The following is a 25,838-nucleotide window of genomic DNA, read 5'->3' as shown; positions in this document are numbered from 1 at the left end:
TATTGTCTTCATGTGATTGTACAGACCTGGACATGGGGGGCTCACGCGTGACTGTGATAGAACTGAGACAACATGAAGACCATCTGTGGTGTCTAGTTAGCACTTTTGTGATCTTGCTCTATTAGTAATGCTGATGACTTCTTACACTTCTAATTCTAGTTCTTCGAGTAACTGTTTATGAAAAGTAACAGTACTTTTACTTGAGTACATTTTTTGGCTACTCCACCCAGCTCTGATTAATATTGTTGAAGGACTTACGGTCATAGTATCCTTTGACTGTGCAAACCAGACTGAAGAGCTGAATCACCCAACAGAAGCCTTGCTGCATCTCAAACACAAACACACATGCCAAGATCTGAAACACAAACACAGAAACACACAAGTCAGTGTTTTTTAGATGAGGTCAGACATCATTTAGACTGTGAGCGCTGACAATCACTTGTTCCAATCATGGTAGTACTACTTAACTGAGACCTAACACTTTGTGCTTGTTGTTGTGCTTGGATGATGTGAAGGGGATTTTAAATGTCTTTCTATTCTAATCTAAAATGTGCTGATGGCTGATGTTACTGTGGGAATATATTTTACTTATGACTACCAAGAGAACATGCAAGATAAGAATGCATGATGTTACTGTGGGAATATATTTTACTTATGACTACCAAGAGAACATGAAAGAGGAACCAAGAATATGCAAACAAGCATCAAATGATGACATTTCAACTTACTGATAACATATTTTTAGAAATAATGACTGCCACGTTATAGATGATGAGACAGTCCCACAGGGCGAGGCGGGTCCTGGATGGTTTGACCAATAGCTGGGTCCCAAACAGCAGGAAAAAGAAGCAGGCAAGCAGGTAACCCAGTCCGAACACAGAAATCCTTGTGGCCCCTGTGATGAAGACCACTGACAGCACGAACCAGAAGAGGTAACGAAACACCAGGACTTTAGCCATGTCCAGGTAACTCCTGGAGGAGGACAGGAAAACGCATACTCATTGTGATGGACAGTTTGTAGAACTGGTGGCCTTTGAGGTTACGAAAAAGACGTCAAGAGACCCGACCACGGAATAATCAGTCTAAGTGCTGCTTAGTGAGAGACACATGTATTCAGAGGGGTGTGTTTACGTCAGTCTTATCAGAGGTAGATGAAAATTACAAACGATGACAGAAGTAGAGCAGAGAAACAGAAGGTTCAGCTGTGGATGACACAGACAGAAACCAGACAGATAGTAATAGAGATATGGATATACCTGCAGTTGACGTAGTTGGGTGCTGGGTTAAACAGTCGACCTTCCATTGGATCAGGGTCGTCTGTGTTCTCTCCTGCCAGGACCATCCACTCTTCCGTGTGCTCACACTCAAACACTTTCCACTGCTGGGACGCACATAGCAGCAGCACAAAGTCCGCTGCAGGCACATACAACAACACAACACAAGACAACATCATCATTACCAACCTCGTTGTCATGGAACACACAGAACCAAGCAGTGGTGAAGCTTCAGAGTGATCCATTTTCTAAATCTGATCTAAAGTGATTAGAGAACTGGTGGTAAAAAAAAAAAAGTTTTGCCAGGATAATCCATCATTTCTTCTATTTTTTTCATGTGTGAAACTGAGTAAAGAAAATCAACACAATTATCATTCACACTTCAACTGATACTGGTTTTGATAACAGTACCTGGAATAAGATACCAGCTCCCAACAGCATCTTTCTTTGGTAATTTAATGTCTCTGTACCAACAGAAAAAGGAATTTCAGTTCTAACCAGTTGAATCATTCACCTCTAGGGACAATGTGTCATTAGTCAGATTTCTAGTAACAATGCAGATCACATGTCAGTCTTTCTGACGTTTATTTGAGTAGAAATTTGCTGTATTAGATGTAATTCGGTAAAATAAAATACTTCATGAAGTAGACTGCTATATGTAGCTGTTCGTGCTCATCAACCTGGTGGTATAAGAATAAATATAATAGAAAACACAAAGATTTATATGCGCTGCCCTCTACTGGCACTCAGCATCCACCCCAAACACACTCAAAGAAGGGAAAAGAAATGAAGGCGTTGAGAAAGATTATCCTGGCAAAACTTTATTTTTCCACCAGTTCTCAGGTCATAAACACATCAATGATTTAGAGCAGAAAAATGGAGCTTCTGTATAAAGTAGAACCAATTGAGTGCAGTTTGTTTTGTTTTTTTTGCTGAAACAGGAAACGGGAAATTAGAAAGGATCTTTCTATAGTTCCCCTGTATTATCATATAGCATTAGAGTATTTTGTATTTTGATATGCTCCATACTACGTATATCGTGACAAGGTGAATTTCTGCCAAACGTAGATTTATTTTGTCAATACAAATGAATAGACGGACTCAGATGCACACACAGACATCAGACATGTGCACATAAACTAACCTATGAGGTTTTTGGAGTTGGGCACTGTGTAGAAATCGGGCAGATGGATCCATTTGATGAGCGCTGAGTTCATCAACACTGGAGTGTTCCATCTCCACGGATACTCTACAGAACAAAAGAAACAAAATGGAGTACACACATAGTTCTACATGCTGCCATGTGGGGCATAATCTAAAGTTCGCCTTACACCATATTGATCTTATATGAGATCATTTAATTTTTACTGCTTTCACACTGGCCATAAAGCCCACTTACACCTCCTAACATCTGGATCTTCCGTGAAATGCCAATGTATATTATTAGGATTTCCTCCCGAGTCAATTAACCCTTCAGTAGTCGAAAGGTATTTATCGCCTCCAGCTTGGCCTGGTTGTGGTGTGAACACAATACCCGAGTGAACACACTATATTACTCTCTTTCTCAGAGGTGATGCTATGGTGTTGAAGTTAAGGAAGTTAAATATACTGAAAAATAACTGCTGTTTGTGGCTTCAGCTGCATGATCGGTACTGCCCTTACACAATTTTCAGAGATCAGAAAGAAGCAAGATTATTGGCTCTCATTCATTACCGATTACGACTTTTTTAGAACAAGTTTAACACATCTTCTGGATGTAATCTGATAGCATTTGATCTGCTGCTTTTTGATGTTCTCTATTTTCCCGGCGTTTTCATGATGATGAACAAGACACACAAGGGGGGGGAAAAAAAATTAATTCACTGACAGTGTGAATGGAGTTCCCAATCATCAACTGCTTCATATGTTTTTACAAAGCCTGCATAAAAGTGTATTTGTGACCAACCTACTGAACTGATAAAGATGTATGAAAACACAGACTCTGGGACTGACAATGACAATTTTACGGCATGTTCCCATGTGAAAACTTGAGAAACCATACCCATACTTTGAATGCGACTTAAATATCAAGACTTTGCAACAGATAGCAGATTACAAATTATAGTAAGAATGCAACAGATGACAATGAGGTAGGGTGCTTTTATTATTCTGTCCCACATTAGTGTCACTGATTAGGATGTTTGTCTCTACTTCTCCCAAAGGTGCTCTACTCAGAAAAATGCAATAATAAAACATACTGCAAAGGTGAATTGCACTGTCATTTAGTTGGACCTGTCTGTATATCAGGACTCACCTATGCAGAGAGCAGGTGGAATTCCCAAGCACAGTAAATACTGGTAGATCATGAAGATGGACAAGAAAAGACAGTATTTGGGCCAGATTCTGGCAATCGCTGCCCGCCGCCGCCTCACCAAGATGGCTACCAACCAACAACCGTGGATGATCACCAAGAAGTTCATCCGCTGGCCAATCACATTCACTGTCAACAGGAAGCAAATCTTCCAAAAAAAGAAGAGAGGTTTTGGGAGATTAAAATAAGATGTAAAAATGGAAACACCGATGCTCTAGAACAGTCTACAAGAGGAACTCAATTTAGCAGGTCTTCTTCTTTTAAATGACACCTAACCTTGACTGAAACAACATGTTCTTTTTTTTCCAGCTTAATTTTCTATCTTTTCGTTGATATTTTCTGCTCCAAACAGCCCCAATTCAGTAATGAAGTGATCTCTGCCAGTTACCTCTAATCCAAATTTGTAGAAGGCATAGTTGAGCAGGTACTTGAAGCAGGGAATGAGACCCTTGTCTAGAGTGTCTCTGGAGGCGGTGGGAAACAGAGCAGGGATGGTGGGAGGAGAGCGCTGGAGCTGACGATAGTGGTGGGCCTGATGACGATACACCGTCGCCTCAAACACCAACAACATCAGCACTATTAAGTGGTTCTGCAAAGCAGGTTGAGGGCATTAGTTTCATTATGAGATGAGAGTAACTGGCCATTAAAGCAACCATGAGATGGAGCAGACACAACATAAAAGAGGCTGGATGGGTAACGTTCATGAACTGGTAAACTTCATTAGCAGATTGGTGCATATTATGTGATGTTTAAAGAGTTGGTTTCAAAGTTCCCAAAACAAAATCTTTTGTAATTTACTTGTATCTTCTAGTCATGCAGATAGTTTACGTTTTATTCAAACAGGTATTAAAAATAGTGTCTCATAATAGGTTTTAGATATAATACCCAGCCCTTTGTTTTTAATTACTGGAACCACAGCAGTCAGCTTGATCACCTTGCTGTATCCCAATACAGTAGCGTCTTTCCTGATGCCAAACCATTTGGCTGGATCCACCGGCTCCTTGTAAAGTGTAGAATTGTTCACCTCCTCTGGTAACAGGTTGGTTTCATTTGCTAGAGGCTGTGTGGGAAAGAGAGAAGAAACCAATTCATAAAAATATGCCAATTAACTCCTTATCACTTCAGCTCCCACAGAGGGTCGTTACTTATATGTCAGGTCAAGTGACCAGCTGTCCATGCAGATGGGAAAAATACAAAAAATAGGAAGAGATAAGGAACAGTCAGGTTTAGTGATGAAGTTTATGCAGCACTGCTACCAGAAATACTCACTAGAGCACCAAATGTGGATTAATATGTGGCTGAAAATGACAAATAATTAAGCTTTGTAATTATTTGAAGCCTTGGGAGGTTTTTCTTTCCATGAAAGTAATGAGTTCAGAAGGGTTAGTGGTTCAGAAGGGTTAGTGGTAGTGGTTTGTGGTAGTCTTGAACCTTTCTCATCATTCCTTGTCTGCCATTCAATTAATTTTCTCTCCTGTCCTGCCAATCTGGCCCATGATTACTCATATACCCAATGGTGGATCAAATGCACATAGATAATCCATATATATATAACATTTCTCATCAATTCACTCCTTAGTGCTGTAAGTTCTGTTTGCACACCATCTCCAACAATTACTATGAGAACCTTTTCCTTTTAAAAAGTCTTAAACTGTCCAGTTTCACATGAAGTAACTTTAAACTGCACTATTTGTTAGTATACTTAAAATACACTAAGAATAAAGTAAAACAAACCTTAATAAAGCATTCTAATAGTGCATTAGAAAGGACTTAATTTAATTATACTTCTCAAAAGTAAAGTAACTGATCACTGTAAGTATATAAGTTTGCAATTTAAAATGCCCAAGTACATCATTTTAAACATATGAACTTTAAAGTGCACTGTTTGCAAGTATATTTTGACACTTATGTAGTGACATTATACTTGTAATGACTTTTGTGTACCTAAATTAACCTAAATACAATTAAGTGTACTAATTTTCTTGACCAGGGCGAGTGTGCAGAAATATGTACTACAGACTTAGACTTGAGAGAAAAAATAACATCTTCAGGATTGTGTCAGTATCGGTTACAACATCGAGTGCAACATCAGAATTTCCATTTTTAGGTGAAATGTTCCACTTGGAGAGGCTGCGGAGAAAAACTGTTTCAGTATGAGGATGGGAAATCTCTTGTTTCATATCAAGCCTGTTGCCTTAAAACAACTTAAATAGCAGTCACAGTGTGGTTTGATTCAAAAGTTTACCACAGTATATACCTGCAGCGATACAAGAGCATTTGAACTATGACTGGGAATTCTGAGTTTAACTTTTACCTTAAGCTTCCTGCACAGACTCAGTGTTGAAGCTACAGCAGCAGGTTTAGTTAACTATGTGAAGGCTGCAGTTATAATTTAGTTTCCTAAGTATATAAAGTACTGTACATGCCTGAAAATATGAGCACACGTTTTATATTTAGTACGTGTTGTCTGTAAATGTACTTTTACTGCAGTAGCAATATAACCCCCATTAGCACATTACTGGCTGAGTTCTGGTTGTATAAAATTGTTTCAGGGTTAGCAAAGCAAATCTATGTCAGGAGTCAGGAGTAATAGAGGCTCTCTTTTTCTTCCCTTTCCCTTCTCAACACTGTTGGTTAAGCTGTATATTGTACTGATAGGACAAATTGTGATATCTCAAAGTCTCAAATATGCCATCAATGAGGTGCACATGCACCTACTTCATAAAAACTGAACTTGAAGACAATGACCATGCTCATGGATGAGAAGACCAGCACTGTAATGGCAGCAGCCAATAGAACGGCTGTGCTACCTCATCCCTCAACCTCACTGGTCCCAGAACTTCTTTATTTACAGCTGAAGTTTATTTTTTTACATAAATAATATATGATACATTTATGTAATATTCTTACCTGTGAAAAAATGTTGTCAGTAAAGTTACCCCAGTATCAAAATATGAAAACTAGAGGTCACAGTGTGGGAGGTTGGTTTTTCTATTCACAGATATTTTACTTTGGAATCTGGCCTCCCTAATGACTTGAATCATGCAAAACTGTTGTTTTCTCAGACATTAATTAACCATATGAATCATGTCAGAGAGTAGACTATAATCTATTGTTCTTTAGAGGAAAGACGTCTGTTTCTGGGGTCAGAAAAATAAACTTGAGCTGTTTTGTAGATTTGGATGATGAGAGCTTTGCATGTGAATTTAGAACAGGACATTTTCAAAATTGTCATCACTGCTCCAACTCATGTCCATTTAATAATGACCATTTTACACCATTGGAAGAATCTGATGTAATATTTTGAAAAACAAGTTCTGAACAGAAATGAGTCATTCACTAATCTGCTAAAAAAAAAAACGCATTTCCATGTGACACTCTGCTGAGAGATGGAAGTAGTGAGGCAACAATGCGAGTAACACTCTGCTAAATTAACAACTAACGTCAGACTTTCTGTCTGTGAGCTACTAAATGATTTACAGAAATGTTAGATAACATAAAATGAAATGGCCCATAATTTGGAGCATGCTACTATACCACTGAGGCTGGGTATTACAAATGTCATCCTGGGTGCCTTTTATATGTATTGCTTTCAGAGCCAGAAGTTCAGATAGACAGAATGTTTGTTCATCTTTGTCACAGGCACACAACACACTGCATGTGATATTAAACAGCTGGCAAATGGACTGTACTTGAATTAAAATGGTCACAGAGTCACTATTCATCACGGTCTAGTGATTTTCTAACGATATGTCTGTTGAGCACCAGACAGCTGATTCTCCCTGATAGTGAGTGATACACTCAGCTTTAAACTCCCTGCACTCTCAGTGACACTGACATTGAGTTATAGCGCCTGGTGCCCTGAGCTGAGACACAGGTAAATAATGCATAGTAAGAACAATAAGCCCCCCAGTGCAACAGACATTCGTCCTTTGAGGTCTGACACCACATTTTACAGGGTGACCATCACTATATGATAATTAGAACAATTTTCTTTGGAAATTAGAAACATAAATACACTGTTATGGTTAAGGTTTGGATAAGTTCAGAAAAACAATATTGATTTGCCGACCCTGTCAGAATAATAACTACTTGGTAAGGCTATGAAATGAAATCTGAGCAACCAATGTGGAGACTTAAAGCATACCACTTAGTGCTCATCACCCAAAATTTTGCACAGAGACTCAGGGGCTCATGGGAAAGTAGTCACGTGAGTTTCATGTCATTCGGATACACCAATGTGGAGATACGCAATACTTCCTGTTCGGAACAAAATCTGCAGGAAGTTTTTATTTAATAACTTGAGTATTGTTCGGAATGTCAAAATTCTTTTAATAACTTTTTGTCAGGAGGGTCCACAGATGCTGTGTTTGGTGAAAAATGGTAGGCAGAAATGGCCTATATCACGAGATTCAGCACAATCCACTGAAAGCGTGGATATGGTTTTTGAATGTACAATAAAGTATATGAGAGTTACAAGCAAAAACGCACTTCCCTTGATTAAAGCGCCACCTAGTGGTGGACATTCATGATGACAATAGATTATAAAATTTTTCGCCAGGTGTGACCTATGCTCCAAGTGTGGTGAATTTTGGGGTATGTTTAGGCAGTGAAGAATGTGATCATTTTGGCCTAAGAAAAAGAATAAACAAAAAAAAAAAAAAAAACATTACAAAAACAATAGTGACCTTGCAGGTTCCCTGCTCAAGCCTTAATTATGTAAACTGATTACATTCCGTTACTTCTGGATTACCTCAATACCAGACATAGCTCTCTATAAAAGCAAGAAATCTCTGTCTGTCTGTCTGTCTGTCTGTGTGCCTCAAATATCTCTGCAGATTAAGATCAGACTGACCTGAGATTTTCAAAATGGCTGCTGTGTGGTTTAAGGGTGTGCAACGTCGGATTTTTTTGGACTACAATGATACCGTTAATAAATACTTTCATAAATGATTTACCAATTCCGCTAGCATTGTCAACCATAGCCACCATAGCCACATGCGCAACTTCCAAGTTGACGCGCTGGTGCATCCAAATCACGTGACCAATTTAAGATGACATAGCAGCAAGCACCACACCAATCAACCACAAAATTATATGGCAAACCACGTGATTTGGTCGCTGAGTAACAGGGGAAGTTGTGGGAGGGAGATTGGCAAACGAATGACAGCAACGGCGACGGCGACGGCGACAGCGACGGCGACAGAGCCAGTTTCAAGAGTTGAGAGATTTGTGACACTAAGCGTGTTTGGAGTGTATATTTAGTGTATTATGTAGTGTTTGGTGTAGTGTGTTTAGTGTGTAGTGGAGTTGTTTTTTTGTTTAATGAGTCAAAACAAGGAGGAGACGGCTGAATGTGGAGCAGGCAGGAAGGAGCTGAGGGAGCCATAAGCCTGAGGCATTGCCTGCATTTAAGTGTAAATAGTTACATATAACTTTGTAAATTTCAAACACTTATGCACACATTTAGCAAACAACAGTTTATATTTGCATTATAAGTAATAAAAAAAGTTCATTAAACATATTTGTGGTTTTTTTTCAACTTTTTCCTACTCAGATTTTTTTTTGTGATTTTAGGTCCATTGTGTTAATGCAGAATGTCAAAATGAAAAAATAACTGTACAGTCACGTGATGACACGTTGCAATAATGACACCAAGCAAGGCAAGGTAAACAGTTTTTAAGGTGATATATAATGGCAAAATCAAAAATAGTCCAAAATTATACCCTGGAATATCGAATTTCACAACAAACTTAACTATCCCTGACATCCCACCTTCAAACACAGCCTCATTTCGCCATCCATGAAAAAGCTACCTCCCACTTTTCTATGGAATACATACTTCCTACGGGCAATGCACTAGTGCAAGTAAATAACAGCAAAAATAAATATCAAAATGATTTTTATTTTATCTTTATAACAAGGGAGTATTCTTATTTGTGTAATTGGTTTTTATCACCATAGTGACTACATGTGACTCATGAATTGTTGTGATTTGTGCACATGTGCATAGTTACAATATAGTATGTCATTCTTTATTTTTAAATTCTGATCCTGTCATCCATTTTTTTACTGAATGTAGCTGTAATCTAAATACATTTTTTTCTCCCTATAACTTTACTGGAATACACTTACCTCTTTCTGCATCCTAAATGATCTAATCCCATTACATGTCCTGTATTTTGTTACTCTCTAAGCCTGATTACCGCATCACAGTTGTACGCCTCTGGTCACCAGTCAAGTTGCTGATCCTGAGCTGTGGCACTGAATAATGGCCAGAATATTTTTTGCAGAACATTATGAAGTCACACTGAAGTGGACATTTGACAGTTTTGATATGAAATGTCATCACGTCATAATTTTGCCCTGGACATTTGTGAAAAATCTTGTCATAATAATCTTGTGAATTACTGAGTGATGGACAGAAAAGTGTTTTGTAGATTCACAATGACCTTTGACTACTAAAACCTAATTATGACATTGAAACAGCCCAGTTGATGAGGTTATGAGCTCTTGCACTCACACTGGGTTTTTTTTTCCTCTATCGTCTAAGACTGTATACAAGATAAACAAATAGGAGTGTCTTACCCGGCTACAGTTACTGGAGTACTCAACAGGGTTGACGACACTGAGTTGGTACAGCATCTTACACACGATGATGACACACACCCAGACTGTAGACAGACAGGATGCCATGGGCCTGAAGCGACTGTAGGGCATCGCCAGAGACCACAACACCACCAAGACCAGGTTCATCACAGAAGGCTTCGGACAAACAGAGGTCATAATAAATACACCCATGTAGAAACAAATCAAGTATCATATATTTGCAGTTTGTTTCAGTCATTCCCCTCACACAACACCCATCCCCCCCTGCCTTTACCTCGTCAAGAGCAACCCACACAGAGAAGAAGGCCACCATTTTGAGGATGTGGAGCTCCAGAAGCCTCCAGAGAAAAACTTGAACTTTGGCGAGACTGTCAGAGAACCTTCTGGACAGAACCAGTAACCTATCCATCACCAGACCCCACTTACTGGGCATCAACTCAACTGAGCGAAGGAGAAGAGAGGACAGGTGAACAAAGAGAGTGAGAAAATCAACATTCAGCTGAGGGGAGATCAGTCACTGAGAACTTAAGAACTGATTTGACATTTTGACTGTAAATATCTGCACTTTGTCACAGTGATATACAGTTAACTATAACATTTTCAGTAAGTTCTCTTTAATTCCTAAAATGAAGAGTGGTCTGCTGACTGCTGAGCTGCAATACTTTTTGAGGACAGAGGCTTTGAGAGAAGGACTCAAATTTCAATACAAACAGAAGTTACTAGTTTCACTCCAGTCCACAACAGCTACGTGTAAGGATCTCTGCCTGCAGCTGTCACACACAAACAGATCTATCTCTGTCTGTCTATCTAGCTTTATGCCAGCGGTAAACTGACATAGGAGGACAGAAACTAGTGCAACAGTAAATGACAGCAAAACATAGTCTCAAAGTGAGCTGACATGAGAGCACAGTAATGAGGTCAATAACAAAATATATATATATATATTTTTTTCATGGGAGTGGGAAAAGAAATAAAGAAAATTACTTTTATTATTAAACATGATTTAATTTTTTTGGGGTGCCCAGATGAAATATAGGTCCACACCTTTAAAAGGCATACAGAAGCTTGTGTTTTTTTCTAAACATTGGCTTGGTTCTCGGTCATCCCTGATTGCTAAAAATGTGCGTCGGCTCTGAAAAAAACACCATATTGTTCTCTCCCAGTGGATGTAATCAAATAAATGACAAGTCGAAATTAGATGGGTTAAGTTCTAATGAAACAGAAAATAAAATTACTGCCACACTTTTTTATGCCTCGACCAACCAGTCAAGTTCTGGGTTGTATCCATGTTTGTGCATCCTCGAAAAAAAAAGTTCTGTGGTGTGCAGAGGACTGATAGAGAGCTTCATCACATGGTGCAACAACAATCACCTGAATTTTAGGTTTTAGTCATGGATGACATCTTTGTAGAAAAAGAAGCATGTTTTCCTCAATTTTCCATATTTTTCTCAATAAGATGCCATCCATAAAGTACATAACAGTTGTTGACTAATTTGATGATGACCTGAATTACACCTAGTAAAAAAAAAATCATTATTTAGTTCAGATTGTTGTTAATAAGGAGTTTGTAATCATAAATTATACAAAATACAATATAATTACTGATATCTGTGTAAATAAGCAACAACTGTGAAAATGTGTCTTTATTACAAACCGCCATTGTTATTTTTTACCTTCGTCTTCAGACTCCTCATCGGTGTTGGTCACCATGTCTTCCTCTTCAAAGTTTTCCCCAGCATCACCAGACTCCGTCTGTTCAGTCCTCTCACTCGTCCTCTTCCTGGAGGCAGATTCTCTCATTAGTTACCGCAGAAAGAAAAATAGAACATTTCCTTGGTAATGCGTGATAACGGAAAACAGCATCACAAAAAACAGGTTTGAATATTTCATATCTTTGGCTGTAAGCAGGTGAGCACAGAGGTGATTTATGTTTCATTCAGCCAGCATTTTGAATATTCCCTCAGATCAGGGTTTCTCAACCTTTTGCAAGCTGGGCACCCCCCAGCACTGTGTTGCGTCTCTCTCCCCAGGCCGGGAGAGTAATCATGCCGTACAATACCAAATAATAGCCGGGGTGTTTATTTGTTTCAATCACTTGACAGACCAGGCGGCAATTTGAGACCAGGCGTTTAATTCCTTCCTCACAAAAATCCGGGATGAAAATGTCACAAACTTCGCCAGCGATCATCAATGTGGTACTGACTGACAGAAAGCAAGAACAATATGGGAAAAAGGCAAAGGAAAACGTGTAGTGTCAGTAGCCACATCTCCTTCCTTGATTAAAAAAAATAAATTAGACTCAGCACTTGTTCTGTGGTTACTTATCAAAGTATACACCTGCACCTGGCGTTTAAAGGGGACCCTGCGGTTAATTGAAACCAAGCTATTATGTGGTAATATACCACACCCCGCTCTGTAAGCCAGGGCAGGAATGGCGGCGGCCGTGCGCATCCGCGATTCATTTGCAGCCTGGGAGTGGTGTGTGACTCCTCTCTGCTCTGACTGCAGGCTGGGACTTCTGCACGAGGCTACTGACAGCCTGACCGCCTGTGAGTGCGGATCACGGCAGCACCCGCTGCTCGTTGAGCACAGTGACTGCAGAGTGATATGTGCTTTCAAGTCAGAGTCTCCAAACACCACAAAAGTCTCCAATAACACCAGTAGAAGTCACTCGATTTGTCGCTAGTCACTTTTGACAAAAAAAGTCGCCAGGAGGATGATTTGTTTGTGTGTTATAATAGTCCAACCACTTGCATTTCGACATGGGAGATTTTCTTTCGGATTTTTTTTCCTCCCATCCTGTAGCCTACTCGCAGCCCCCTGTGAGAGTGAGAACCACTGCCTCAAATGGTTGACACAAAGAATTTTAAGAAAAAACAAAGAATTTTAAACATTTCCGATATCAAGATAAATAGTTAAAACGTATCATCTTCAGTGTACCAAATTCAGTTGTTAATCATTGGTAAATATTGGGTTAAATAGAAGAAATATCCTGTAACTGACCTGCAGCATGATCAGCTCTTCTTGTCATCTCTGCATTTTTCGCTTCATTTTTCATAGATTTTCCAACATTTCCAAAGTGAGGCCACAATTTTTATTGTTACTCAGTGGAGAAAAAAATAACTTGATTAAAGCTTATCTATTTCTTCATTTCTCCTCAAAAAAGCATAGCTCCCATCATTTTAAACAGAAAAATACTGACAGCCAGGCTACTAAGCCGCAACCGTGCACATTTCTTGTTTATACAATCATATAATTAGGAGCTTGACTGACATGGTAGTCATCCAATCACGACACTGTCATTTCCAGAACATGCTCACATACCATGAAACATTACAAACTTCTAATGTCAGTGTTTTCTTTATTTCATCTTTGTTATTTAAACCGCAATAAAGAATTCTGGCTCCCCTGGGGTCTAACTGAGCTACATGTCGAAGTATCCTTGAGCAAGATACTTAACCCCAAAATTACTCCTGATGTGCAGTTGGCACCTGTGTGCCTCTGCCATCAGTGATGAGCTGGCGACTCATCCAGGGTGAACCCTGGCCTTTGGCCCCAGTAACCCCCCCCCCCTGAAAAAGGGGGGATAAAACATGTCTGCGACCCTCACCGAAAAAGCAGAAAAGAAAACAGAACGGAACAGAACCGCAGTCATTCAAGTCATAACGTGCCAAGTCAAGTTAAGTCACCTGTAACATACAAGTTAGGTTTCAAGTGATCAAAGCTTTGACTCTACTCAACTTGAGCCCAAATCCCTGTGTTATTGTAGTGACGGGTGCAATGGACAGCCAAAAGCCGACAACCCCCAAAGAGGGAATGTTTTGCATGGTTGTCACTGCTCCTTATCTTTCCTGACTGATTCTTCCCAGTTTTGTGTTCTGCTTTGTGTTGTGTTTGCTGTGTTTCCCAGCACAGTCTCAAGAGCATGGAGGAGATACCAGGAGACCGGCCATTGCACACGGAGAGCGGGATAGGGGTGTAGATGGTAATCAACCCGGCAGCAGGACTGGTATCTGCTTGTTTGTGTGAGGACGAACAGGAGGAGTGCTGCTCGAGCCCTACAAAATGACCTCCAGCAGGCTGCTGGTGTGCATGTTTCTGACCAAGCTGATTTTTGTGAGACCACACCAATGGGAAGGTCTGCCATTGATGCCCCGTTCTCTTCAAAGAACAAGTTCATACTGAAAAAACTGTTTCCAATTTGTCCTGCGCTCATCTAAAATTGTCGATGTCCAACAGTCCTTTTAATCTTTTTACAGCAGATGATATAATCCCTCTCCTTACTAAATCCCTCACACAGATATTCAGTTCCACTTTATAATACTCCACATGGCAAAGTATGCAATAATAACACACATACTTTCATTTCACTGTGTCTTTTAACAACACTGTTAGCTTGCAAGCTTGTGAGTATTAGGAGTGTGTTGGTTGGGTTACTTGTGTATGGGTGTGACATGCTCCAGGTCAGTGATTCTCATGAAGGGTTTGTGAAAGTAGTGCAGCTGCAGGATACAGGCCAGCAGGAAGAAGCCAGGGATCAGAATACTGGTGAAGAGCTCGGACAGGGCAAACGTCTCCAGACCAATGGCTGCCAGCCTGTGGACAACAGGGAGGCACGATTATACCGTTATCATTTCAGTTTTAGAAATACATATTTCTCATTCCTACATTAATGTGTTCAATTACCACACAGCAAACGCACATTGCTCAGAGTGGAAAGAATGCAGGGTTATTAAAGACAGTTTATTTTTGGCTATGAGCCATGACCCTGTCTCTACAACCCTAATTATCACCATTTGCGTGACACAAGCCCTGTACTGATGCTTGGGATGGTTTGTCTTTGTAAGCTGTGAGCAGTTAGAATTGTCCTTTAATCAAGGGTATTGTTTAAACTTATTAGTATTGAATTTTCTATTTCATATTGAAACAAAACATATAATCAGCCTACAGGGAAGTATCAGCAGGGCAGGGGAACACACCTGACAGTCTTAGGCTCTTTGTATAAGAACTTACTGCTCTTCTGTGAAACCAGTACAGTTTCTCCAGTACCCAGGGAAATCTTCAAACTGGTAAGTGTAGATGGAGATCAGCACCAGCATGGTATAGGCCACAACGAGCCACCAGAAGAGCTTCAACAGACGCCTCCACAGAGAGTAGTACACCTGGTAAATATGAACAAGTCAGTCATTACAAGAAATTGATATTTTTGTTTTTGTTTCACAAAACTACTGATCTAAGCCATGAACCTGAATGAAATTTCTGCAGGCTTGTTTCTACCTGATACAGACAGAGGCAGATCAGGAACAGCAGCATATAGATGATCTTGTATCCAACAAGTTTTCCCGCAAAGGAGACCATGATGAACATCCCTCCACACACGTAGATCCAGTATTTGGCATAGCAGCTCATCACCATGCCCCCCACAACCTTCAGCACCGATTCATTACCAGCCCCCTCCTCTGACCAGGAGAAGAGGTTAAAGAAGGAGAAGGAGAGAGGTCACACGTTGATGGTAAAGAAAAAGTCATCAGGAAGATATTGTACATCCTCTGCAGATCAGTATCCAACAGATTTAATCAGACACTTGTGTAGGAAGCTATGTTTGTGTAGGCAATTTAAGCTGATAGTGGAGGTTTAAAGGGTTCATCTTTTAAGTAAGAATTTCAGTTTTTAGACAACAACAAAGATAAACACATCAACAGACCAATGAATATTTAGGAAATATTGAAAATATTTTAAAAATTGAAATGCACGGAAATCGCATTCTTTATTTCCAACTAAAATAAATTGCTATCTTGGGGGGGAGCAGACATGCTCAAAAACTCATTGAACTTTGCACACAATTCAAAAGTAGTTAAAATATTTTATGGGTTTTAGCAATGGCTGGGGCAAAATGGCTCATGAGTACCCCCACAAATGCAGCCCCTGGGACTACTTTCACCTACACTTGTGAAATTAGTCAACATGGTCATAGTCATTGTGCCACCTACTGGCAACAGGAAGTCAGCCGTTTGCCAAAATCATTCTTTGATTTACAGACATTTTCTATGGTAAGCTTTACTCTTGATATACTTCAGCCTAATGTATAAATAAGTGTTCTCTAGTGCTACATAGTCGACAGAGGAAACAAAATTCAACAATGCCAAAAATACTTGGACACTCAGAGGAACGTCAAACAGCCAAGTCCAACAACTATCTTAATAAATGCGTACGTGTGTGTGTGTGTGTATGGTGTTGTGTTGTGTTTGTTTGTGTGTGTGCATGTGTTAAAAATGTCTGACCTCCTGTAGTGACTTCCTGTAGTGTTGTGGCCATTTTCCTCTTTTTGCTGAAGTTTTCTTTCACTGACTGACGCACCAAAAGCCAGAAGGTTAAAGTGAAAAGCAGCTAGAGAGAAACAGAGAGGAAAAAAAAAGAGAGGGATGGAAAACACACTGAAAAACATGGAGAGCAACTAGATAAGGCAAGTTCCTCAGAACTTTTGGTTGTGAATGCTGACTGTTGAAAAGCTAATGTTGAATGCACATTGCTGGCTTTAGAAACTTTGAATAATGCCAGAATATATAAACAGTGTGAAATGGTTTAGGGTTTTTTGAAAATGTAATGCCAAACTGAAGTGGTGGCTTTAATTCACTAGATTGGATTGATTAGTGTGGAGAGGCAGCTGATGGAGTATGAAGAGATGTTGAGTGAGAATGAGTATATGTGTGTATGTCTGTGGTCATGTTTGCAGTGCTAACGGGTGCATATTTGACTTCATTTGTGTGTGTGTGCCACTGTGTGTTTTAAACTGCACTCACTAGTGAATCTGTCTCAGTTTCCCAGATGGAATTAAAGGTTGCCATTGGGATGGTAACCAGACCAGGTTATTTTGCAGAATAACTCTGTACACATGCAACCGTAAAATCCGCCACCAAGTGATGCAATATACGTGTAATACATATGCCACAGCAATAGGTGTGCCGGGCTGCTGTCGCTGCTGTCTCCTTGAGAAAGTTGCAGTTGGGGTCGCTAACAAGAGGAGCAGTCTCTTTCATTGATCATCTAGGCGCCGCCGTTGTTGCATTAAGTTGAGCAGCTGGACATGACAGCCGAACACAGCTCACAGCAGGCCAATAAACAACAACTTTGTCAAGTCCATTTTATCCTACCAAGCGAACATTTACTCTGGCTAGATAGCAACCTCTAACCACCTTTTAACTGTTTTTACTCTCTGTGTTTACATTGTTGCGCGTGCAATATTTACAAAGGCACGCGCTCAGCTCTGACGTAAGCAATGGAAATAACCGCAGTTGTCATATCCACACGCAACTGCTGAAACCCGAATCATCCAAAAACCTCACCCTGGTTTCAAACGACCATGGTTTCAGTGTTCCAAAAGCATGGTTGCATTTGAACAAAACAGTAAATCCCGGAACATAACTTCACGGTTGCAAAATTACCCAGGCTGGTGTGGACAGGCTCTAAGTTGGTCGTGTTACCAGACAGAAAGAGTTGATTTTATAGAGATGTTGACTGATTATCATGGTCCTCCCCTCAGAAACAGTAAGTGTATCACAGTATAACTTTAAAGATGCTATGGTATAAACCATGAAAGTGTACGGAGCACACTGTGAAATTTTTGTGCGTTCATGTCAAAAATTTTGTTTGTGGAGCATTTAAGAAAAGTGGATGTGTCAGCCTGCCTCCAGGTATTTTTCCTCTTAGTTTAGTGGGACTGTTGGACTAATACTTTTGGCTCTGTGGGCTTTTACATATCAAGAGTGCTGACCAATTGCTGCCAGAGGAACACTGTTGCAGCCGACACAAATGTTCTTACAAGCTGAAGTTTAAGTTGTCCAAGTGGAGTGAACATCGTGAGAATGAAGCGGCGCACAGGGTCAAGGTTTTTGGAGCTCGTCTGCACTCTGTCAGTTGAGTCTTCCACTCTGGCTGGCAATATTCTGACTCATACACAGTTATGTAAATATCTGAATATTATGAAAATTATGAAAATTTGGACTGTGACTGTGCTGAAAGTATGAATACAATGAAAAAGTAGGACTGATGTGACAAAGTTCTGATCTTTGTGACAGTTTGAAAGTTTGAATGGTGTTTCTATGAGAATGTATGAAGGACTGGGACGAGTTTGAAAATGAGTGGGTATGAAGATATTTCTATTTGACATCCATTATAACAAAAGTGAGACTAAGCTTCAAAATCAAAACATTTTGAAAAGTTTTAATGGGATTTGAAAGAGGAATACTACCTGGGATGTAGAGAAATTGTAGAATACTACGAGGTCTGAATGGAGCTTTTGCTTCCAGCATTCACAACCAAAGCCTGATGCATGACCAGCATAATTAACTGCCACAATATAAAACCTGATGCGGGGCTGTTCGAGACATACTTTTTTTGCATGTATGGAAAATAAGTGTTTTCAGCAGCTGCAGTTGAAATATAGTTAGAGAGCAACATGTTGGAACTTTGCTCTCTCTGCCAGGATTAAGGATGAATATGAGGAAATATTACTTAAATAGGCCAATGTCAGTGCAACAAAAACATTATTATCTGAATTCATTTAAAAGATTTTAAGACTTTCTGACTCACACCAAATATGACCATTTATGGTGTGATTATACAGGGTTTCATCTCAATCCAGGAGTTTGGCTGTGATACTGCAGGTAATCAGGCACATCAGTTGAACTCATGATATTTTGTCAGCAAGTATCAGACTGTACCAAGTGACCTGAGATTAACCTTACTATATATGGTTTTTATCACTAAACATCTTGGACAAGTGCCAGCTTCCAACAGCAACTTATCACAGGGTTATATTTAATGGTACATATTAAACATATATCATAACAAGTAACAAGTTTAATTTCATCACCAGTTCACCCAGAATATCTACTCTCATTTTACCATGGCTCCCAGTCTAAGACAGGGGTATTGAGCTCTGTCCAGTCCTAGTTGTTTGAGGCTCATGGTTCCCACAGTGGTGGGCAGTTCAGGCTGAAGCTCCATGGCCCAGACGTACTGCAGACAGCACAGAGCCAGGCCATAGAGCAGGATGAATGGAGAGCACAGTGTGGCTGCGTGCCGCCTGCAAAAAACAAAACAAAAAACAGCTTACTGACCTGGAAAATCTGCATTATCATGATGAATTCACTTTAAAATTTGAGAAATGTATTTGTTTTGTTTAACAAGTTTAACTTGGACATCACATACACAGATACAATAACCCAGCATCAATTACAACGGTCACTGTCTAAAGATAATCTGGTTGTTTATCGTTGACTTGTGATTGTCACCATCAGTGCTGCGGGTGTGAATAGTACCTTGCACGCAGGATCCAGATGAGACAAGCCCACAGCAGCAGCACAAATGTGAGCCAGCTGTGGTATGTGATGCTCCAAACCTGAACAAGGAAACAGCACATGAAAAAATGAAGACTTCTAGTCTGTGAGATCCATAATGTGATGCTGTTTTGTTATGCTGTTACTCTACATCAGTGTTTGCCAATGGGTGGCGATAAAATTATTGCAATAATTTTGAGAGGGGGGTGTTGAGGTGTTCTTGGAAGATGTTTGCAAGTTTACACCAGAAATTGTTGTGAAAATGTGATTCTGACAGCTTTCTGGTCTGTAATTTTCCCTAAATTAATGAGGGAATGAGGTGCAGGTGGTGTGAGGTGGAGATACACAGGCAAGTGTAATGAACAGAACACCGTGAGAAACAGGGAAGGTGCTGATAGGCTGGAAAACACTTGAAAGAGGGAAGCGCCAATAAGGGAGATGCAGTGCATCGGTACTTCTCATTCTTATTTGTGGTTTCCTTGCTCCTTGCTTGAACTGGAGGTCATTCCTGTCCCGCATCTTGCAGGCTGCCCCAATGCTCTTATTTGTGCTCCAAGGAGTGAGGAGCATGAGAGAACCCTTCACAGAGGTCTATTACTGGACATGCCCCCTTAGTTATTGACTGGGTGTTGTAACAGATCAGCCTGATCTGACACATCACAACATGATTGGAGTTAAAATGTTTACATTGTTGTCCTCAAAGGAAAGGGTTCTCTCCTTTAGATCTAAGTGGACAGCAGACCCTTGTCTTGCAGGAATATCTGGGAGTGTGTTGGCAGGTTTGAAGTGAACCAGGATATGATGTTTATTGACTATCCTTCTGAGGCAGAAACCTGTGCATTCCTAACAAAAAAACACTGAGGCAGGAAACAGAGTAGTAGTTTATGCTGTTCAATGCAGCCAAGACTGCGCAGATTTGTACACTGGGGAGACAAAACAACGTCTCCATAAACGAATGGTACAACACAGGAGGACCAACTCCTCAGGTCAAAACCCTGCTGTCCACTTACACCTGAAGGGGAAAATCATTCCTGTGAGGACAACATGTAAAATTCTTGGCCTGAGAAGACAGATGGTTTGAAAGAGGAGTAAAAGAATCCATCTATGTCAAACTGGAACGGCCATCTTTGAACAGTGGAAGTGGCCTACGACACTTCTAATCACCCACCTATAATGCAGTACAGAGTTGCCTTCCCAGACAGCTTAAAGGAGTCATCACCTGTTTTTTTTAACGTATCCAGTCCCCCTTGGATCACTTTGGATGTGCATTGTATTAATATCAATCCGTGGTGTCCAATTACAAACATCCACACCGCAGAGCAACGCACCGCACCGCGGACAAAATACGGGGTTCAAAGTTTATACTTGTCCCGTTAGCATCTAGTGTTAGCACGATTAGAAGTTAGCTGCTGCCCTTTCTGCTAAACAGACAGCGGTATACCGTCATTTCAGGGTCTCGGACACAATAAAGCATAACCTTACACAAGCTGCGAGACTTACCGATTGCACTGCAGGTGCGTCCCTGGTAGTTGGAATCACCCCCTTTTTTAAATGCAGGGATGAAGCCGTCTTTGCCTAGTATTGCCCCAAATTTGCTAAAGAGTCTGTGGTAAAGTATTTACCACAAACATGAAGAGCAGCAGGGAGGGTGACAGGAACATTGCTGTCATATATAAAATTGATCCACTGGTCCCTGGTGGTTTGGTCCGCCGATGCAGGGATAGTGAAAACAGTAGTGTGTGCGTTCTGCACAAGCGCGAGATGCAATAATGAATGAGAAATGACGGAACAGAGTGCACTGAAAAACAAAGCCCACACAGGATTCCGCCCCTCCCACACACCGCGCTGATTCACTAGCAACACCGCCAATGAGAATGGTCATACAGCTAGCACACAACCAATCAGAGAATCCAATGGCTCAGACGGCTGACAGCCAATCTTCTCAGACTTCACATGTTGTATTGTAGCAGACAACGTCAGCGCGGGTCCAAAAGCTTCCAACGCAGCTGAACACACCGAACAGATTTGTTCCCGACCTCGTCCGAGTCTCACCCACATGAAGGCCGTTTGGGTCAGGACAAGTGACCCTAACGACTCTGAATCTCAGAGCTCACATGTGTCCTTAACAACTCTCTAAGGACACTTGCACACAGAGTTTAAAAGCCTGCAACTCCCCTCCAGACAGACCTGAAGAAGCCTCTTGGACAAAGATGAAACACCTTTGAGAGACTGAAACAAGTCCAGCTGCCTAGATACAACACTAAGAATTATCATCACCTGGATGACTGAGAACCTTCATCAACATGACAGGTGATGTGAATAACACTGATCATCTCAATGCAATGTTCTGCTTGGGTCTTGCCACAGCTTGGATCACAGCAGTACATACATGTCTACTTCAAGATACAAATTTTCAACACATAACATTGTTATGACGTAATGGTTTTTGTTTGTAGGTAGCACCTACATTAAGTCTGACAAATTGTCACAGACCTGGGATTTGTTTTATGACAGTCGTGTTGCACTCAGAAAGTGTGAGGGGCTTCAGATTTTTAAGTGGTTTTTATATTTTGGCTGATTAGCATAGGTTCACAGGATGTGACAACAAGAAGGTGCAGAGACCTTGGCAGAAGTTTGTGATCATAATTAATTAGGTCAAGTTGTGTTAACTAAATAGGCTGAGGTAGCAAAATGGTCTAATGTAAATCAAGTTTCATCCTAATACTCACCATCATGGCTATGAGAGCACAGACGTAGCTCTGCTGCATGACCACCTTTCCCAGTAGGAAAAATGGACTTTCACTCTGTTGACCAGCAGGGGCGCCACTAACACCTGCCAAATATAACAATAATGTCAGTATACAGAACATTACATAGAATATAAACAAACGGACTGAGGAAGATCATAGAAAGTGGATACCACATGGATATTTCTTACTTAATTTGCTCCATTAATCCCAGCTACACTGCATTCATCAGCTCCAACAATGAATGAATATTCATACAATTCTAGCCCTTATTTCTGCAGTTCCTTGCCAAAACAGTACGCTATGATTGTCTGCACACTGCACACCTGCACAAGCTCTGTGCACACCACTGAAGGGAGTGATTCTGTGAGAAATTGAATGGCATCGGACCCCTTGCATCTCTTATTTCTGTCCTCCATAAGTGCTAGCTGCAGCTCCACCACCTTTAGTGTAGCTATTTAGCCTCTGAGTGTTGCACTCCAAATCTGACCATATGTTGCTCATCTCAGCCCTAACTGTGCCAACACTCTCAGTTAATGTGACCTGGTCTGTTTTAATAGCATGAAGTTTTCCTGCATCCGTCTCTCAGTTTCCTCTCATCTCTTCTATGCTTCTTCTCCCATTTGTTGCAGACAGTCAAGGCGTATTTCAAAATGGTCACATAGCCTCTCCAGCACAAAATCTTTTATGGCTTCCATTTTAGTTTTTAATCTTGCTTTGACACCCAAATCAGTCCAAGTGCTGTGAAGTATAACTTTACAGTAACAGAAACAGAAATTGCCATGACAAGATTATCAAACAATTTAGCAACTCTGGGTTGAGGGTTATCAATCTACCCGACCCTCTTGTCCAGCCGACCACCACAAACTCCCTTGTGTATGTTTGTTCATCAGCATTTGAAGACAGATGAAGACTCAAATTCAGACTCCCACAGACCTACTCAGTGGTGCCCATGTACAGAACATAAGTGATATAGGTGAGTTAAGGTATCTCCAGAGCACAACATCCTGATCAGATCTTATTCTGTTCTTCCTTCTCAATATCTTTTTTTGCATATGACACAAACACATCACTGTTTAAGTTATCTAAATGATTTCTGAGGAAAAAAAGAAAAAAAATTAATACCCAGATCTGGCTGACTCTCTCTGGCCATGCTTCCTCCTCTGCTGTCTTCTCTTCCCATAGACAGGAGCATAAGCTGAAGGAGATGAGAACAAAAACACAAACACTTTAAGAGCAGCCATTAAACTGAATAGATATGGTGGATGTGTGAATTCAGTTTTATCAAAGAAAGGGACTTGATATAATGAATATGAGGCAATCTGACTAAAAATCATCATAGTTTCCGAAAGTGGACAAGTTGTAATTTCTAAAATAGAAAAGGCTATATTTTCCAAGAGAATTAAGCTGCATTCTTTACAGATGCAAGACTCAACGGGCACCAGCAGTGAGCCAGTTTAATGACAGGGGAAACCAGATCAAGCAGCTCTGTACTGTATTTCACCAGGAAATTTTACTGTGATAAAAATCTGATGGGACAAGAATGGAGACGGATAAACAACTGTCCAAGTTCTGAAATTAACGAGCATGTCTGTAGTCATTTAATATCTGTCTGCAGAATATCCATCCAGAAGAATAGGGAAGGTTAATTAAGATAGAATTATAATAGAGTGTGTCTCCCTAGAATAAGCAGATTAGCTTGAATAATAGTAGGTTTAGGCACTGGACAGTAAAAGTCCATACTGAGCCCTAATGAGTGGCTTACAAAGAGATATGAGTATTTACCTGTGTGTCATCTTCAAAGTGTTCTTTCTGTTGATTCCATGACCTTAACTCCACCACTTCCTCACCTTTCTCCTGTTTTTGCTCCTCATCAACCTGTGAAACACAAACACAGCATGATAGTCCTCAAATGTAAACTGTTGTCTAAGCACATACATCCCCTTTTTGACTGAAATGGTTGAAAATTGCTGAAAATGTCATTCAAATCAGCAACCATCCCAACAAAAGTATACCACAGAATGTCACCATATGTCTGTGCCACCTGTACAAATCTATCCCAACATTCAGTGCAAACATTTTTGGCATTGATATAAGGTTGGTACAGACACGTTAGCTGGTGCATTTAAAGAAGAAGGAGCAGATACCTGGGACGGTGTTCCACGACATCCTGTCTTGAGAACAGTTGCTATAGTAATGTAGAGAAGAAACAGTATCCCTGGATTGACATAAACTGGCCAATCATGAGTGGTATTAAGGTTGAGTTCATAAGGCAAGGAGCAGTTTCCTGGTATGATGATGTCCTTCAGACCAAAGAGTCTAAACACCAACACAGAGAGAGAGACAGAGAGAGAGAGAGAGAGAGAGAGAGAGAGAGAGAGAGAGAGAGAGAGAGAGAGAGAGGGAGAGAGAGAGAGAGAGACAGAGAGAGACAGAGAGAGAGAGAGAGAGAGAGACAGAGACAGAGACAGAGACAGAGACAGAGAGAGAGAGACATGTGATGGGGATAAAAAACTTAATAACATGTTGAACAAATTCTGAGAAATAAAGGATTAGGTGGAATCACCGTAATCTACATCCTAGAGAAATGATCTAGGAAAAGAGTCTGGGATGGACCAGTCACAAAACAGTTTAAATGGCCTGCCTAATATATTGTCAGTTTTTTAAGTAAGCAGTCAAGTGAAGATATTGTAAGACGAGTCACCCACTTTGTCAGCCAGTTATCAGAGCATTGTAATGTTCTCAAACAAGAACAGAAAACTATGCAGAACAAGTTGTTGACAAAAACATTGTTGAAAAGTACTACATCTAAAAATAATAATATGGATTCACAGATTTTAGATTCATATTGACTTCATATTGTCCTTTTCTATAGATACATTCCATTCTACATTTGGGACCAAGATTAAAATTGAAGATCAAGAGAAACAGAGAGAAACCGGCAGCAACTAGCACTTGATTAGCCGTGTCATGGTAACTTTTAACATTGATTTGAATAAAATTTCTCAGTAACAGTTTTTGAGTAAAATCTAATTGCACTCTTTCCACCACTGATTATAACAGAAAACAAATTGTGAAACACAAGTGATCTGCTACATATAGCCTTTAAGTAAATATTATGGAATAGCCAGCACAACGCCTCATACTCAAAAACCAAAAATACATACAAACTAAAGGTTTGATCATCTCAACTGTGCAGACACATTGTCACTTATTTTGCTCACAGATTAGGCCTTTCCTATTCCTGTGAGTCACAAAATAACAAGTTTTTTGTGAAACACACACACACACACACACACACACATACACACACACAGTGTGCTGACAGCGGGGTAACCTCCTTTTGTAAAGGTCAGATTTAGCTGATTGATGAACGGCAGGTTAAGTGACACTGACACAGAGCCCATGACACTGACAGAGAGCCCTGGCAGCCCGTGCAACAGTGGAATGCTGCTTACTCATCTTTCAGTTTAGCCAATAAGGTCAGGTGATCAGCAGCTAGTCATTCCACACATACCAG

The 25,838-nt window shown here is 40.3% G+C and overlaps 1 protein-coding gene across 1 annotated transcript in view; it reads right to left on the bottom strand.

Annotated features, from left to right (window-relative positions):
- Positions 1-25,838, bottom strand: part of piezo1 (piezo-type mechanosensitive ion channel component 1) — a 102,425-nt gene that overhangs the window by 31,756 nt on the left and 44,831 nt on the right. The window contains exons 7-26 of the mRNA XM_037123909.1: positions 24,466-24,637; positions 24,104-24,196; positions 23,444-23,516; positions 22,301-22,404; positions 19,554-19,633; positions 19,138-19,318; positions 16,515-16,620; positions 15,511-15,692; positions 15,247-15,395; positions 14,671-14,829; positions 11,907-12,013; positions 10,508-10,674; positions 10,213-10,389; positions 4,559-4,684; positions 4,013-4,213; positions 3,568-3,772; positions 2,419-2,523; positions 1,257-1,413; positions 729-972; positions 259-355 (exon numbers count right to left, since the gene is read on the bottom strand). Of these exons, the coding sequence (XP_036979804.1) occupies positions 259-355; positions 729-972; positions 1,257-1,413; positions 2,419-2,523; positions 3,568-3,772; positions 4,013-4,213; positions 4,559-4,684; positions 10,213-10,389; positions 10,508-10,674; positions 11,907-12,013; positions 14,671-14,829; positions 15,247-15,395; positions 15,511-15,692; positions 16,515-16,620; positions 19,138-19,318; positions 19,554-19,633; positions 22,301-22,404; positions 23,444-23,516; positions 24,104-24,196; positions 24,466-24,637 (2,885 nt within the window). The remainder of the gene's footprint in view (positions 1-258; positions 356-728; positions 973-1,256; positions 1,414-2,418; positions 2,524-3,567; positions 3,773-4,012; positions 4,214-4,558; positions 4,685-10,212; positions 10,390-10,507; positions 10,675-11,906; positions 12,014-14,670; positions 14,830-15,246; positions 15,396-15,510; positions 15,693-16,514; positions 16,621-19,137; positions 19,319-19,553; positions 19,634-22,300; positions 22,405-23,443; positions 23,517-24,103; positions 24,197-24,465; positions 24,638-25,838) is intronic.

Source organism: Acanthopagrus latus, chromosome 15, assembly GCF_904848185.1.
Source record: "Acanthopagrus latus isolate v.2019 chromosome 15, fAcaLat1.1, whole genome shotgun sequence".
Classification (NCBI taxonomy): domain Eukaryota; kingdom Metazoa; phylum Chordata; class Actinopteri; order Spariformes; family Sparidae; genus Acanthopagrus; species Acanthopagrus latus.
This window is presented reverse-complemented; position numbering and strand designations above follow the sequence as displayed.